The sequence below is a fragment of the Lactuca virosa genome, chromosome 5, assembly GCF_052849685.1.
Source record: "Lactuca virosa cultivar CGN04683 chromosome 5, Lactuca_virosa_CGN04683_v6, whole genome shotgun sequence".
NCBI lineage: Eukaryota > Viridiplantae > Streptophyta > Magnoliopsida > Asterales > Asteraceae > Lactuca > Lactuca virosa.
In genome coordinates, this window is record NC_136430.1 from 460,334,070 (window position 1) to 460,347,350 (window position 13,281).

Here is a 13,281-nt window from a genome sequence, read left to right on the forward strand (position 1 = left end):
GGACTGGTGGTAGGACCAAGGTTAGCAGATAGTGCTAGAGTGTTGTAAGTCTGCGGGTGTAGCCGTAGCATTCACGAGGTTGACAAATAGTGCTAGAGTATTGTAAGTCTGCGGGTGTAGCCGTAGCATTCACGAGGTTGACAGATAGTGCTAGAGTGTTGTAAGTCTACGGGTGTAGCCTTAGCATTCACTAGGTTGGCAGATAGTGTTAGAGTGTTGTAAGTCTGCGGATGTAGCCGTAGCATTCACGAGGTTGGCAGATAGTTCTAGAGTGTTGTAAGTCTGCGGGTGTAGTCGTAGCCTTCACGAGGTTGGCAGATAGTGTTAGAGTGTTGTAAGACTGCGGGTGTAGCCGTAGCATTCACTAGGTTGATAGATAGCGGAAGGAACAATAGTACCCACCAGTTCAGGTATAACAGTGAGGACATGGAAAATCCCTGGATTGGGCTACGAAATTGCCCAGATGGGTTAGGTCTGGTTGAGCCGGTGATAAGACCGTGGGAACACCACGGCAGTCATGGGATCAAAGAAGTGATGGACCGTATAAGGTCGTTTGTGATATAATGTTATCTTTAGTCATGATGCATTCACTTTTAGCTTTGGGTTTGGTGACGTCAGGATTCGACGTATGGACCCGATTGGTTGGATCAGGAGGTCGTTAGAGCCACAGTGGCAAGATAACTATTGGTAACTATGTCAGACGAGGATTTCGTTCGGAAGTCGTGTGGGGCGACTGTGTGGGAATCTTTAGGCTCAACAACCGGGTGGGAACCCGGTATTTCAAATGACGGGAAGACGAACTACGACCAGAAGGGTCTCGATGGATTTTGGAAAGCAGCCATGAGGCAGCATACTGTTTCAGGTAGTCCAGTGCTTCGGGTAGCTTAAGTGTCTCAAGCGGTAACGGTGTTTTAGGATTTCATGTGCGGACGGAGTGACTGGTGGATTGGGAAGTGATGAGTCACTCGCAGTGGGATTAAATAATCTTAGAGTAGTTGATTTGACCCTGTTGCGTAGCTCTCGTATGAGTCTATCCGTTGCGGGGATGAATCTTCTACTCGAAGGATTATCTGAGCCTTCTGTCAAGTATGAGTGTTTTGTAGCGGTATATGGTCGGTAATTTTGCTCCTTTCAAGATAGCAGCGTGAGCAGGGATTGGAAGCAATTTATGTGGTGCGAGACTATATGAGGATGGTTTGGTGGCAGATTTTACAGGGAGTCAGGCCATTGAGACTCCGACTTCGAATTTCAGGTGAAGTAGGGTAGGTTTTATTTGAAGAGATTGAGGATTCATCTTCACCTAGTTTGAAGAATTATTCTAAGGATTTGTTGTATGATCAGAGTTGGAAGGGTTATGACTGGTTTGCCATCAGTTGGGAGAAGGCATGGGTTGTTCCGGCATGGGGAGCTGTCGGGAAGTCAGGTTATTATAGATGTCGGGTATCAGAAAGTAGAAGTGGCTGCAAGGGCGGAAGGTTCGGGTGTTATTCCCAAGATAGGAGTTCCGGTTGCCTGGAGAAGGTTATTTTACATGCAAAACTTCCGATCATGATCATCAAGTTGATTGTGTTGGCATAAGTGTTAATAAAGAGTGATTTCGAGAACGAAATCTAAATTAAGTGGGGGAGAGTTGTAACGCCCTGTTCCGAATCGATTCCTAGTTTGAGGCTGTAGCCAGAAGATCGATCATCATAAGGATTAGGGCTTTCGAAAAGGTATGCTCTAGGCCCATTTGGGTGCGGGTGATGTATAAGAAGTGATTCGGGTGTTCGGTTCGTGTTTTGGAGCCTATGGTGTAACGCCCGGGTTTCGGGGCTAAGCATTTTTAGACGATGTAATAGTCTAGGTCAACTATTGTAACTATTTTTGAAGTAATAAAGATGAAATATTTGAATACTATGTGAATTATGTGTATTTGTGTGCTTATAACTTAATTATAAATGTATAATTAATAAAGAATAAAAATAAGCGTCAAAATTAAAGTATGAGATAAGCCCGATATCTTTACATAAAGTTGTAGTGGTCGAAACAAGGATTCCGGGGATATAAAGAACGCCGAAATCCGAGTTATAACGAAGAAGTTATGACCCGTCGAAGTTTCGCGACGGAACCGACACGATACCGGGAAGCGTAAATAGTGAATTTACGATAGAGCGAGTTTTAGCCTTAGCAATCTAAATGAAAGTCGTAGAATACGTTAAACCGAGAGCATCCATAAAAAGAACGCCCAAATCTGACTTTGTATGAGAAAGTTATGATTTTTCGAAGTTTCAGCTTAGCAGTGTACAGCCCGAAGTTCGAATATTAGATCGAGCGGTTTTTAGCCGACACAACCTAAACGAGAATCTAAGATCTCGTTAATAGTAGCGTAACGATGAAAAGACAGACGAAAACGGACGTCGGATGAAGAAGTTATGAATTTTTAACGGACCAATCCTGTCCCGGCCTGTTAAAAATATAACTTTTAAAATAGATTCAAAATTAGCCGACGGGGTCTAAACGAAAGTTGTAGAGTACGTTCCCGCCTACGCGTGGATATAAAGAACGTTGAAAACGGAGCTCGTATGCGAAAGTTATGAATTTTAGAAGTCGGGAAGGAAAATTGCGAAACTGATGCAAACTCGATGACGTGGCAACATCTGGACCATCCATCGCTGATCAAGCCTCGCATCTGATGAACGACACGCCGCCCCTTCGCTACGCCCCGCGTCCGAGTTTGGGTACGCCCAGCGTATCCCGGCCTTATCCCTTCCGAGTCCGAGTGCGAGCCAGCTGTATGCGAGCCGGTGATTGTAGACAAAATAAAATAATGAGAGGCCTCGTTATAGATGTTATTGATGATCCAGTCGTCTAGTGGAGTATAAATGACGACCACGGACTGTTCTAGACAGTCCAGTGGAACGCTAGCAGGCTCGCAACCTGTAGGTGTTTATTTGAACTGTGTGTTTACCAGCAGTACTCCATCCCCCACATGGTTGCCTTATTTGACATGAATTGTTGAGGAATCCCCGAAGCATGTGTTGTCACCCCGATGAAAGTCCTTAGACTAGATCCCTTGTGTTAGATGTTCTAGGGACGTAAAGTGAGGATAACGGGAAGGGGTAATCGGGTTTGTTTGGTTGATGAAAATAATAAATTTATTTATTGAGGGTTGAAAACCCTATGTGCTCACCAGGCTCCCAAGCCTGGCCCACTCAGTTTCTTGTATTACAGGAAGTGGCGCATGAGCATAGATGTTTGGATGAGAGATAAGGGATTATAGGCCTGTAAATACGAAATAATGTAGTAAGGCTTATGTTGTACTGTTTATGCTTTTGATCTGTATCGAACATGACATCCCGAGTCTTTTAATGAAATACATTTCTTTGGAAATGCTTTTGATAAATCTTTATCATATTTTGTTTTGGGACAAATTCCGCAACACTTTTATTTAAAATGTTACTCTGATTTTCAAACAAGCATAAACAAAATCGGTCTTTTCTGGCCGTGAAAATGGGGATGTCACATAGGGGTATTTCGGTAAAGTGTCAGTTCGGGCTTTTGTGGAAAATGGATTTTTGTTTGGAAGGTCTTAAGAAAGGTATGAGTTGATATAACTGTAGGTCTTCTCGTTACATTTCTGTGGATATAAGGATCGTCGGAATCGGGCTTATAATGAAGAAGTTATGGCCTTCGGAAGTTTCGTGGTTTTCAGGCTTAGCTGAGTACGCGGGGCGTACACAAAGCGTACGCGGGGCGTACTAGTGAAGAAGGCAGTATGCGGGGCATACCTTGGGTTACGTTGGGCGTACTGACCAGGATGGTCGCGAATGTTTTTCGGAGTACGCTGGGCGTACCATATGTACGCTAGGCGTACGCCAGTCAGATCAGAACCCTATTTTAGGGTCTTGGACCCTATTTAAGCTCCTTATCTCATAACCTAACCCTAATATCTTCAGCCCCCATCCCTCTAAACCCTAGAAATCGGCCCATAGCCCCCATTTGAGTGATTGTAGAGCTTCAAAGTGATTTTTGTGTGTTTTGGTGCTTGAGGAGGAATAAGGAACTTCTTGAAGATGACTTGGAGCTTTTGGATCCAAGCTTTGTGCACCTAGATCTATCTTATGGAGTCATAAAGTTTGGATCTTGATGGGTATAAACCTTCCATGCATGATTTGGCAGTCATTTGATGAAGTTTGGGACTTAGGGTTTTGATTTGGGCCTCATTGAGTTATGCTAAGTCATAAAGTTGGAAACTTTATGACTTAAGAAGTCCCTTGAAATCAGATCTGGAAGTTTGGACTGAGGTCTTAAGGTATTAAGAACTTTTAAGACATTTTGGGAGTGATTTTGACCTTTTGGAATTCATCTTTGGTGTTTGGGCTTCATTAATCCATGCAAAGGCTTAAAGCATTCGACTTTATGGATCAAGTCACTTATATTTGGCTATTTTGAGGTGTTGGACGTCTTGACTTAATGGATTAAGAGCTAGAATTGAAAGGTGGTCATCAGGAGGAGTACGCTGGGCGTACAAGCCTGCACGCGCAACGCACAAGCTCTTAAGCCAGTACGCTTAGCGTACAAGCTGAGTACGCCCCGCGTACTCAGCAGAGTGGGATTTCGGGTTTTAGGCTTCAATTTGGGCCATCTGTTTGGGCCTTGATGCTTGGGCCCTAATGGACTATCTGAGTAGTTGTATTCTGGACTAATTGGTGGATTGGACCTTAGGACAAGTTCAATGGGCCATTAGTGGGCTTTTATGGATTTTGGAGTTTTGGGTTGATTGGTTTTGGGCTTGGTCCTTAGTTATGTATCTTGTTGGGCAAGGGGTAAAATGGTCATTTTACCCCAAGTATGGACTATGGATCATGGTATAGAACCCAATTGCTAATTGGGTGATATTTTGGTATTGATAGCTCGAGGAGTTGCCAGGAGAACAACTAAGGATTTCTTGCAGTGGACTTCAGCAGCATGAGGTGAGTTACCTTCCAGTAGAAGGGGGTCTAAGGCCACAATGCCGGCCCACTAGTAGGAGTTGTTTGTTAGATGATTGTCTTTGAGATAATTATTTGGTATGTCATTATCTGTTATGTTTGTGTGCTAGGATGCTATGTGATACATGTTAGTAGTAGTAGGGGTGAAATAGTCCCCGGATACCGGTTGAAAGATACCGAAGGGGTCGTCAGAACCCATGCATGTCGAGCAGTATGTTTATGCTATGTTATTATGTGGTAGTGGTAGGGGTGATATAGTCCCCGTTATCCGGTTGAAAGAGACCGAAGGGGAGGCCAGCACCCATATATGCTAGGCGGTTATCCGGTTGAAAGAGACCGAAGGGGAGGCCAACACCCAGATATGCTTGGTAATGTATATGTTGTATGGTATGTGGTATGATGGGGAAACTCACTAAGCTTCGTGCTTACGGTTTTCAGTTTTGGTTTCAGGTACTTTGTTTTCAAAGGAAAGGAGTCTGCTCGATCGCAGCGCATCACACTATGTTTTCCGCATATGAGATCTTTTGGATTACACTCTGATATTATTTTATGATAACTTGTTTTGATAATTAACACTTTGGTTTGACATGGGATTTATTATGGATGTTTTATTACTGTTGGTTTTATGAATTGTTAAACTAAAAACGAATTTTTTGGTCTTGAATTTTAGGATGTTACAGGAACCCAATTGTTGATTGGGTGTCGTTTTGACTTTGTTTGTTCAAGGATTTGTCAGCCAACAGTCAGGGATTTTATGTTTGATTCGGCAGTACGAGGTGAGTCTTCTCACTATATCCACTAAGCTTTGTGCTTACGGTTTTCAGTTTATGTTTCAGGTACTCCAGTTTTCAAATGAAAGAGCTCGGGACGATTGCAGGGCACACACCACATGTTTCCGTATTCTATGAATTACTCTGATTTGATGATGTTTTTGCTAACTCTTGGTTACCTTGGTTTATTGAGAAAGAAATGTATTAACGATTTATTAATCTAAAAACAAAAAAAAAATTATGTCATGATTTACGGGACGTTACATTTATTCTTAAAGAATAAAACTGAGAACGGTTAAAAATCAAATAAAAACAATGAAATCTAAGGTGTTGTTTGTTTTTTTATAAAAACCTCTTCAAACCACTTATTGCTGCGCGGCGCAGCACACGCACAACACTTTCTCTTTCGCAGCAGTTTGTTTTTTGGAAGGCTTCAGACTACAAAACATCTGCGTGTGTGCTGCGTGGCGCAGCACTTGACTTGCATCTTCCAACCTCTTCAGCTTTCATTTTTTCCAAATGTTTTTTAAGAATTTTTGTATAACTTATTTTTTTTAACTTTTTTTTTTAACTTTGATTTTCTTAAATTTTTATTTACGGATGTGATACAATTTATTTTTATAGTTTCCACGATTTTTTTAACTTGATTTTTTTTAATTTTTTTACCGTTTCTATTAATAATATTTTCAATTTCAGTTGCATCTTTTTTAATGTGTGTAATTTTTTACGAACTTTGTAGACATCGTTTGCAATACTTTTTTAATTTTTTTATTATTTTCTTTTTTAATGTTTTTTAAATTAGTTTGTTTTCTAGAATAAAACTATTAGCTTCTTTTACATTTTTTTAAGTTTTTTTAAAAAAAAAGTTTTATATTTTTGTTTTTTTACATGTTCTTTTTATTATTATTTCAATGTTTTAAGACTAGAATTATTAAATTTCGGTGTTGAGAACTATTTTCAGTTTATAAAATTAGTTTATTTAAATTTCAGTTTACTGCAGCAGTCTGCAGATGTTAAAAAACAAACATGCTTCTTATTATAGGCTGCAGCCGTTTGTTTCACCTCTTTTGCTACAGAGGATTGCAGAGGTGGTCTGCAGACTTCATGAATTTTCGCTTCGAAAAAACAAACAGCACCTAAGTAAAACACTAATACATTCTGATAGAATATTACTGCTAATCCATTCTAACAGAAAAACATGCTAATACATTCTGAACGAATATTGTTGCCTTACTTTCCATTCTTCACCAGGCTTCAAACCGACTTCTCAATTGTTGCTGCCTCTACACATATAATCCAAAATGAATACAATACAAGATGACTTTTGTATTTCCACATATAAAAGTAAATATAACATCGGACACTAAAGTGGCCTTGAGAGATTGTGTTTACCTTTGGACGGATTACAAAGCCATATAACATTAAATCCAAAATGAATACAATACAAGATGAATACCTCTGTTGTAGTTCTCAATCATCATAAAGGAAAAGATATGTTTTTGAAATAACATTCACCTGCAAACAGAAGAGTCATCTTGTAAGAATGAGAATGATTTAGAATTCTTTTAAACTAAACATAAATAGTAACCTTGTGTGAATACTTGGGAATAAAGAAAATATTGACAGTTAATAACATAATTACTTGGGAATAAAGAAAATATTGATTGTTGATGAAATCCATATACAAAGGATGTACTTCAAATCAAAAACACCAAGGAAATTATTTGAGTGAATTGAAACGATATTATTAGAGTGAATTGAAACAATATTACATTCATGCTTAAAAGGTTCACTTTTTGACCTTTTTATTATAATAATAAGTTAGAACACTTTTATAAATTAAATGAATAACCTTATGTGATTAAAGAAATTAATGCCTATGTATGGTTAACCAAATTCCACACTAAGAATAACGAGAGATAAATAGCAAATTTCTAAATTCCCAAACAAAAACCCTTTTATTTTCAACGAATCATCGAGAATTCAAGAAAGCAGAGATGATTACAAAAACTTAGATAAACATTTTTTAGATGACGATGAACATTAAATTGATTTAGAAATAAAGAAAAAATATGAATAATGAAAATAATAATACCTGTAGGATATAAGAATCCATCTAATTTGTCTTGAGCGGCACCCTTTTGTAGATTGTTCATCTCTACACAAAGTCACCTCCTCCATGCTCAAGAAGATAAGAAGATACAAGGGCTAATCCACGCCATAATCGACGATGAAGGCACCAACGCCAGAAAAAGGGGATGGAGGGGGAATCGTTGGAGACGTGATTAGGCGGAATATGGTTTTTGAATGTGGTGAATGAAAGCGTATTAAGGTTAAAAGTCAATTTAAGTAGCATGGAGTATTTGTGGAAGTTATTTATTAAATTACCTAATTACCCTTATTTATTTATTTAATTATTTGATTTAATTTTAAATTTTGATTGGTCCACAATCAACCCTAAATCCACACAATATTTAGTTAGAATACTTAAAGCTATCTCTACTATATAGTTCATAAATTATGAGCCCTGTGCGGCAGTGACGAATCTAGAACAAAAAATCACGTTGTTCCTAAATTAAGTGAAGCCAATACAAAAATCAACAACATTTTTGGGGGTCGGGTTAGGTCATGTACCTTAAAAGAACTGAACCGATTCAATCGGTTAAAAACGATCAAGCGTCACCGATTAAAAAATTTAAAAGCTGATTAAAATATAACTGAAAAACCCGTACGGTTTAACGAAAAACTAGTTTGATTATTAGTCCATTGATAAAGCCAAACGGAGAGTGAGAGTATTTGACATGTGCGCTTCTTTTTATTAGAGCAACTTATTTATTTATTAATATTTTGAGAGTGCCGATTAAGAGTGGTTAACTTTTTGTTATAAATCTCATAATTTAAAATAATAAATTGCCCCTAATAACTTATATTTTTCTCTTTTTAAAATGATTTTTTAAGAATTTTTTTTAAAAACAAACTCAAGGTAGGTTCTCTATTTTTTCTAAGGTAGTTCTTAGTTTTTCTACTATATACATTATAAATGAAATTGAGAGCTTAGGTAGGTCCTAGGACCTATCTAGAACCTTGGTGGATACGCCCGTGCTAGGTGGTCGTCGGGGTTACCTACCGTCTGGACCTAATGGAAGGGGTTTGACGGTGATAAAGGTCGATAACCACCTACGAAAATGGAAGGGGATGGGAGGGGGTGGCTACTAATTATAATAATAATATATTAATCAACATTAACATATTAATTACTAATAATAATATATTAATCATCCATTTCCGTGTGCATGAGTCGGGGGGAAGTGTCCACAACTGCTTAAGAAATCGACAGAAATGAAGAAACCTATGAATAGGTTAGAATTATAACGTAATAAATTTGATTATTTCTTTAGAGAGCATCATAACTCTTAATTCCCTTTTGGATAGAGCGACTAAAGTACACAAGACTAGTTTTGTATTTTTGTCTTTATTCAAATGGTGCAAGTGGAGTCTAAATAAAAGAAAATTTAGGCATGGTGGTTGGAGTACTCATGGATCCCTCAACCCTTTATGGATTAAATTTAGATTTTTTAAAGTTACGTTGCTTATTTGTAAATTGTAATTCAGTGGTCCATGCACTTGTCGAAAAGTCATTTGACTCGCTCTATTAAAGGGGCACAAAATATAACCTTTCGGGCTTGTTTACGAATTGGATGAATTAACTTGGGCTTAAATTAGTTTTGCTTCGGCCGGCGGGCTTTGAGCCGTCAAATTTTCAGATATGGAACGGTCTTTTTCGGGTTTTACCCGAGCTTTGTTTAGACCATGTCATGTCATGCTAAGAACATACTAGACTTTTACCAATCATTTTTTGACCGGATTTACCGAGCTTTTTACTATTTTTCTGATCAGTTACGATATTGTAAAGGAGATGAACATTTTTTTTGTAATTTTATGTAACTTATAATGCTTACAGATTAAGAAAGTAAATTAAAATGCTTATTTAAAAAAAAATCACAATATCTACAAATTAAGAATGTTAATAAAATGATCATGTTTAATGCTTTGCTATTTTTTATAATATATATAATCTTAATATTATTAATATAACTCTGGGAAAACGGATCAATTAGACCAAACACAACAGATTGGTGAACCATACTTTTTCTCGGAGTTGGCCTGGACCGTCGGGCCGATTTTCAAATCAGTATTTGTCGGGTATTGACGCCTGGCCCATGTCCACTTCTAAAGACACTTATGCCTAGAACTGAAGGATTACGATACAATACAAAGTATGTTTATGTCGGCATGCAGGTAAACTACAGATTTCCTGAAATTAAGACCATTTTTAGATCAATTGTTACAAAATTAAATACTATGCTAAAACCCTAATTTTGTTTTCTTTTGCAAATTCGAATATCACTTTATTCGGTTGATCTCTTTCGATTGCATTGTGAGAAATACCATGTTACCATGTCACGGCTTTCAAAGTCTTATACTCAATAACAGACACAAATAACAGAAATATCACGTTACAACATCGGATATTATTGTACTGATTATTTTACACAAAGTAAAAAGATGGTGCTTTCACCTGCATCAATTCAGTGTTTATGATATTCTGATAATTTTAACCTGTTATTCGAATCCTCTTCACCTGCTAAGTAAAAGACAAATAGTAATGTTTCTCGGGGCTAGCTTGCAGTAGAAATATACAAGGTAAACATTTTTTTTTCATAATTTTTTATATGCCAGCATATGAAATTGATATGATTATTTTTTTCTTTTCTTGTAGTTATTAGTAGACAAAGTTGTAAAAACAATTATGATTTATGGGTAGGGATATTTTCAAACTCTCTACCACCAATCGTTGTGTCATGTGTAGGGACTACGTTGGACGTTTTCAACCTTTGTTTTCTTTTGGTGCGAATGAGATTAGACTTTTCCTTTGACGATTGATGGCGATTGACTTGGAATCATTCATAAATTTCAATGTCTATTGTCTTGTGTTATTATTATATATAATAATACAATCACTATTATATTATTAATATGTGTATATTGTTATATAATAATATTGTTGCATATAATAACAAATTAGTTTGTCTTAACTTACAATTTTTCCATATTTCTTTTCTAGTGGTCCCCTCTCAATAATTCTACCCCTAAAAGTATTCTTGTATTAATTGTTCACTAATGTATTTTAGTTATCATGTTTCATCACAAGTATTTGATTTTTGCAAAGTCAGTAATGTACTTCTAAAATTATTATTATTCGAGACTTTCTTCAATATGTCATAATATACGTACTTCTTTTAGATTTAAATTTCTGTATTCAATCGCTCTCCTTCTTCCAACCATCTTCCTAAATGTCAAACTAGTGCATACTATCTTTATATTATTCTATGAGATGAGATGAAGATGATGATTATTAATTCGAAAATTAAACTTAAACTATTCTCCATAAGGTAATGACCATGATGTAATAAAGAAAGAAAGAAACTCCCATTTCCATCTTTCTTATTCTGATCAGAGGTAAAGAAGATTCAGAACTTGCCTGAATTAAGGCAATGGACAGACTGGTTAAAGCAGATGTGAAGGAGGTGAACATGGTGTTTACCAGAGGTCAGAAGTGTTCCACAACCTTCAGATTAACCAATCTCATGCACACCATGTCCGTTGCTGTCTCTCTCAACACTACCAACCCATCGCTCCTCTCCTTCGTTCACCAATTCTCCATCATTCCTCCTCTCGGCACCGCTTCTTTCACTCTCATCCTGTCCAAACCGTCCGATCATCCGCCGCTCTCGACCCCACCGGACAACGTTCTTGTCCGGTCATCCATGCTGCCCACCGGAAAAGCCAACCAGGAAGATCTCCGGAGACTGTTCTCCAAACATGGCCCGCATATCTTTAAGGACGTGACGATTCCGATCTCCTTTGTTGGGACTCACGTAATCGAACACCTGATCTCATCTTCCTCTTCCAGGACCCTAGAAATCGCATTTACTTTATCAAAAGCCATTTCGTTGTGCGAAGAGTCACAGCTCACTTGCTTACTGAGATCCGCTGCTATGAACGGGAACTCCTACGTTGTCTCCTCTCTGCTCGACGCCGGAGCCGATGTTAACAACCGGGATTCCGATGGTGTTTCCGTGATGTCGCTGGCTGTCAAATCTGGAGATCTGGACACGGTTCGGATTTTGATGGAGTCTGGTTGTGTGATTGATCATCGAAACGACCGACTCTTGCACGCTGCAGCTTCTTTAAACCGGGTGGATTTAATGGAAGTTTTGTGTATGGGTTACTTAGATATCGATGTGAATTCGATTGATTCAGAAGGTCAAACACCTCTTCATGTTGCTGCATGTCATGGCTATATTGAAGTACTTGAGTTCTTGATTACTTTAGGAAGCGACCCCGATTTAGCCGATCACAACGGCTGGACTGCCCTCCATTGCTGTTCTATGGAAGGTCATTCAGAAGCTGTTGAATTCCTGCTAAACTGTATCAGTTATGTGAAATATGCGGTAACTAAAGAAGGAAAGACTGCATTCGATCTTGCAGTTAAAAACGAGCATACACATCTTTACGATATGTTACATTTGGGAGATGTTTTACATCGATCAGCAAGAAAAGGAGATGTGAATGGAATGAAGAATTGTTTAGCAGAAGGTGCGAAGGTGAACGGAAGGGATCAGAATGGGTGGACGGCGTTGCATAAAACGGCATTCAAGGGTTGTTTTGAAGGGGTGAAGGTGTTGCTGAATCATGGTGGTCGGGTGGATGTGGTGGATGGTAGTGGGTACACGCCGCTTCATAGGGCGGTGGAGGGAGGGCATGTTCAGGTGGCGATGCTGTTAATCGGTCATGGAGCAAAAGCTAGCATGAAGTCTCTTGCGGTTCCTTTTGATGATTTAGATTCTTTTAAGAATTATTCGCAAGATAAAAAGAGCTTATTAACAAGTATGTAATCTAATGTATAGTTTATACTTTATAGTCTTAATATTCACCGAAATAGATTACTTACAGAAACCATTAGATCTTTTCGACCCTTTTTTCGGGGAACTTGATATATGATCTATAAATTTCTTAAAAACATTTCGAATTTTGATGCAACATAACTTTTGATACGATGGAACAATGGAAGTTAGGCTATATCAGTGCAACTACTTGGTCTCCACATCCCTATCACTCCCTATGCTTCACTTCGCATAACAATTTTTTGAAATTGTTACATGTAAGATTGTTAAGATCAGGATCCTATGTAGGATCGTTTTAGGAATACAATATCGGGATCGTAAAACCAAGATTAGGATCCTAAGATCCTATAAAATAAAACATAATTTTAATTTATAATTTTAAAACATGAAAAATATCTCAACATTCAGTTTTCCGTTTAAAAATTATAAAAACTTCTAAACATTAGTCACAACTCATAATACAAAATGATAAACGGTAAACTAGTAATAGTAAAAGACATAAAGTGGTAAAATCATTTTTTTTTCAAAAATAAAAAAATAAAAAAAAAATCAAGGGAAGGTAGGATCGAA

General features: G+C 37.8%; 1 protein-coding gene and 1 long non-coding RNA gene across 2 annotated transcripts; one reads left to right on the forward strand and one right to left on the reverse strand.

Moving 5' to 3' along the window:
• Positions 1 to 6,844: 6,844 nt before the first annotated feature.
• LOC145116955 (uncharacterized) lies at positions 6,845 to 8,051 on the reverse strand. The gene is made up of 3 exons (XR_013712403.1): positions 7,839 to 8,051; positions 7,200 to 7,258; positions 6,845 to 7,026 (listed from the first exon to the last, which is right to left on the reverse strand). It is a non-coding gene; the product is annotated as an uncharacterized LOC145116955 (long non-coding RNA).
• A 3,010-nt stretch (positions 8,052 to 11,061) lies between these two features.
• On the forward strand, positions 11,062 to 12,766 carry LOC145114572 (protein VAPYRIN-LIKE-like). The gene has a single exon (XM_079050618.1). The coding sequence runs from the start codon at positions 11,299 to 11,301 to the stop codon at positions 12,700 to 12,702; it is 1,404 nt and encodes a 467-aa protein (XP_078906744.1). The 5' UTR covers positions 11,062 to 11,298; the 3' UTR covers positions 12,703 to 12,766.
• Positions 12,767 to 13,281: the final 515 nt, after the last annotated feature.

Bases quoted from the DNA above. Each gene is read 5' to 3' on its own strand.
- LOC145114572 (XM_079050618.1), top strand. From the start codon at position 11,299: ATGGACAGACTGGTTAAAGCAGATGTGAAGGAGGTGAACATGGTGTTT.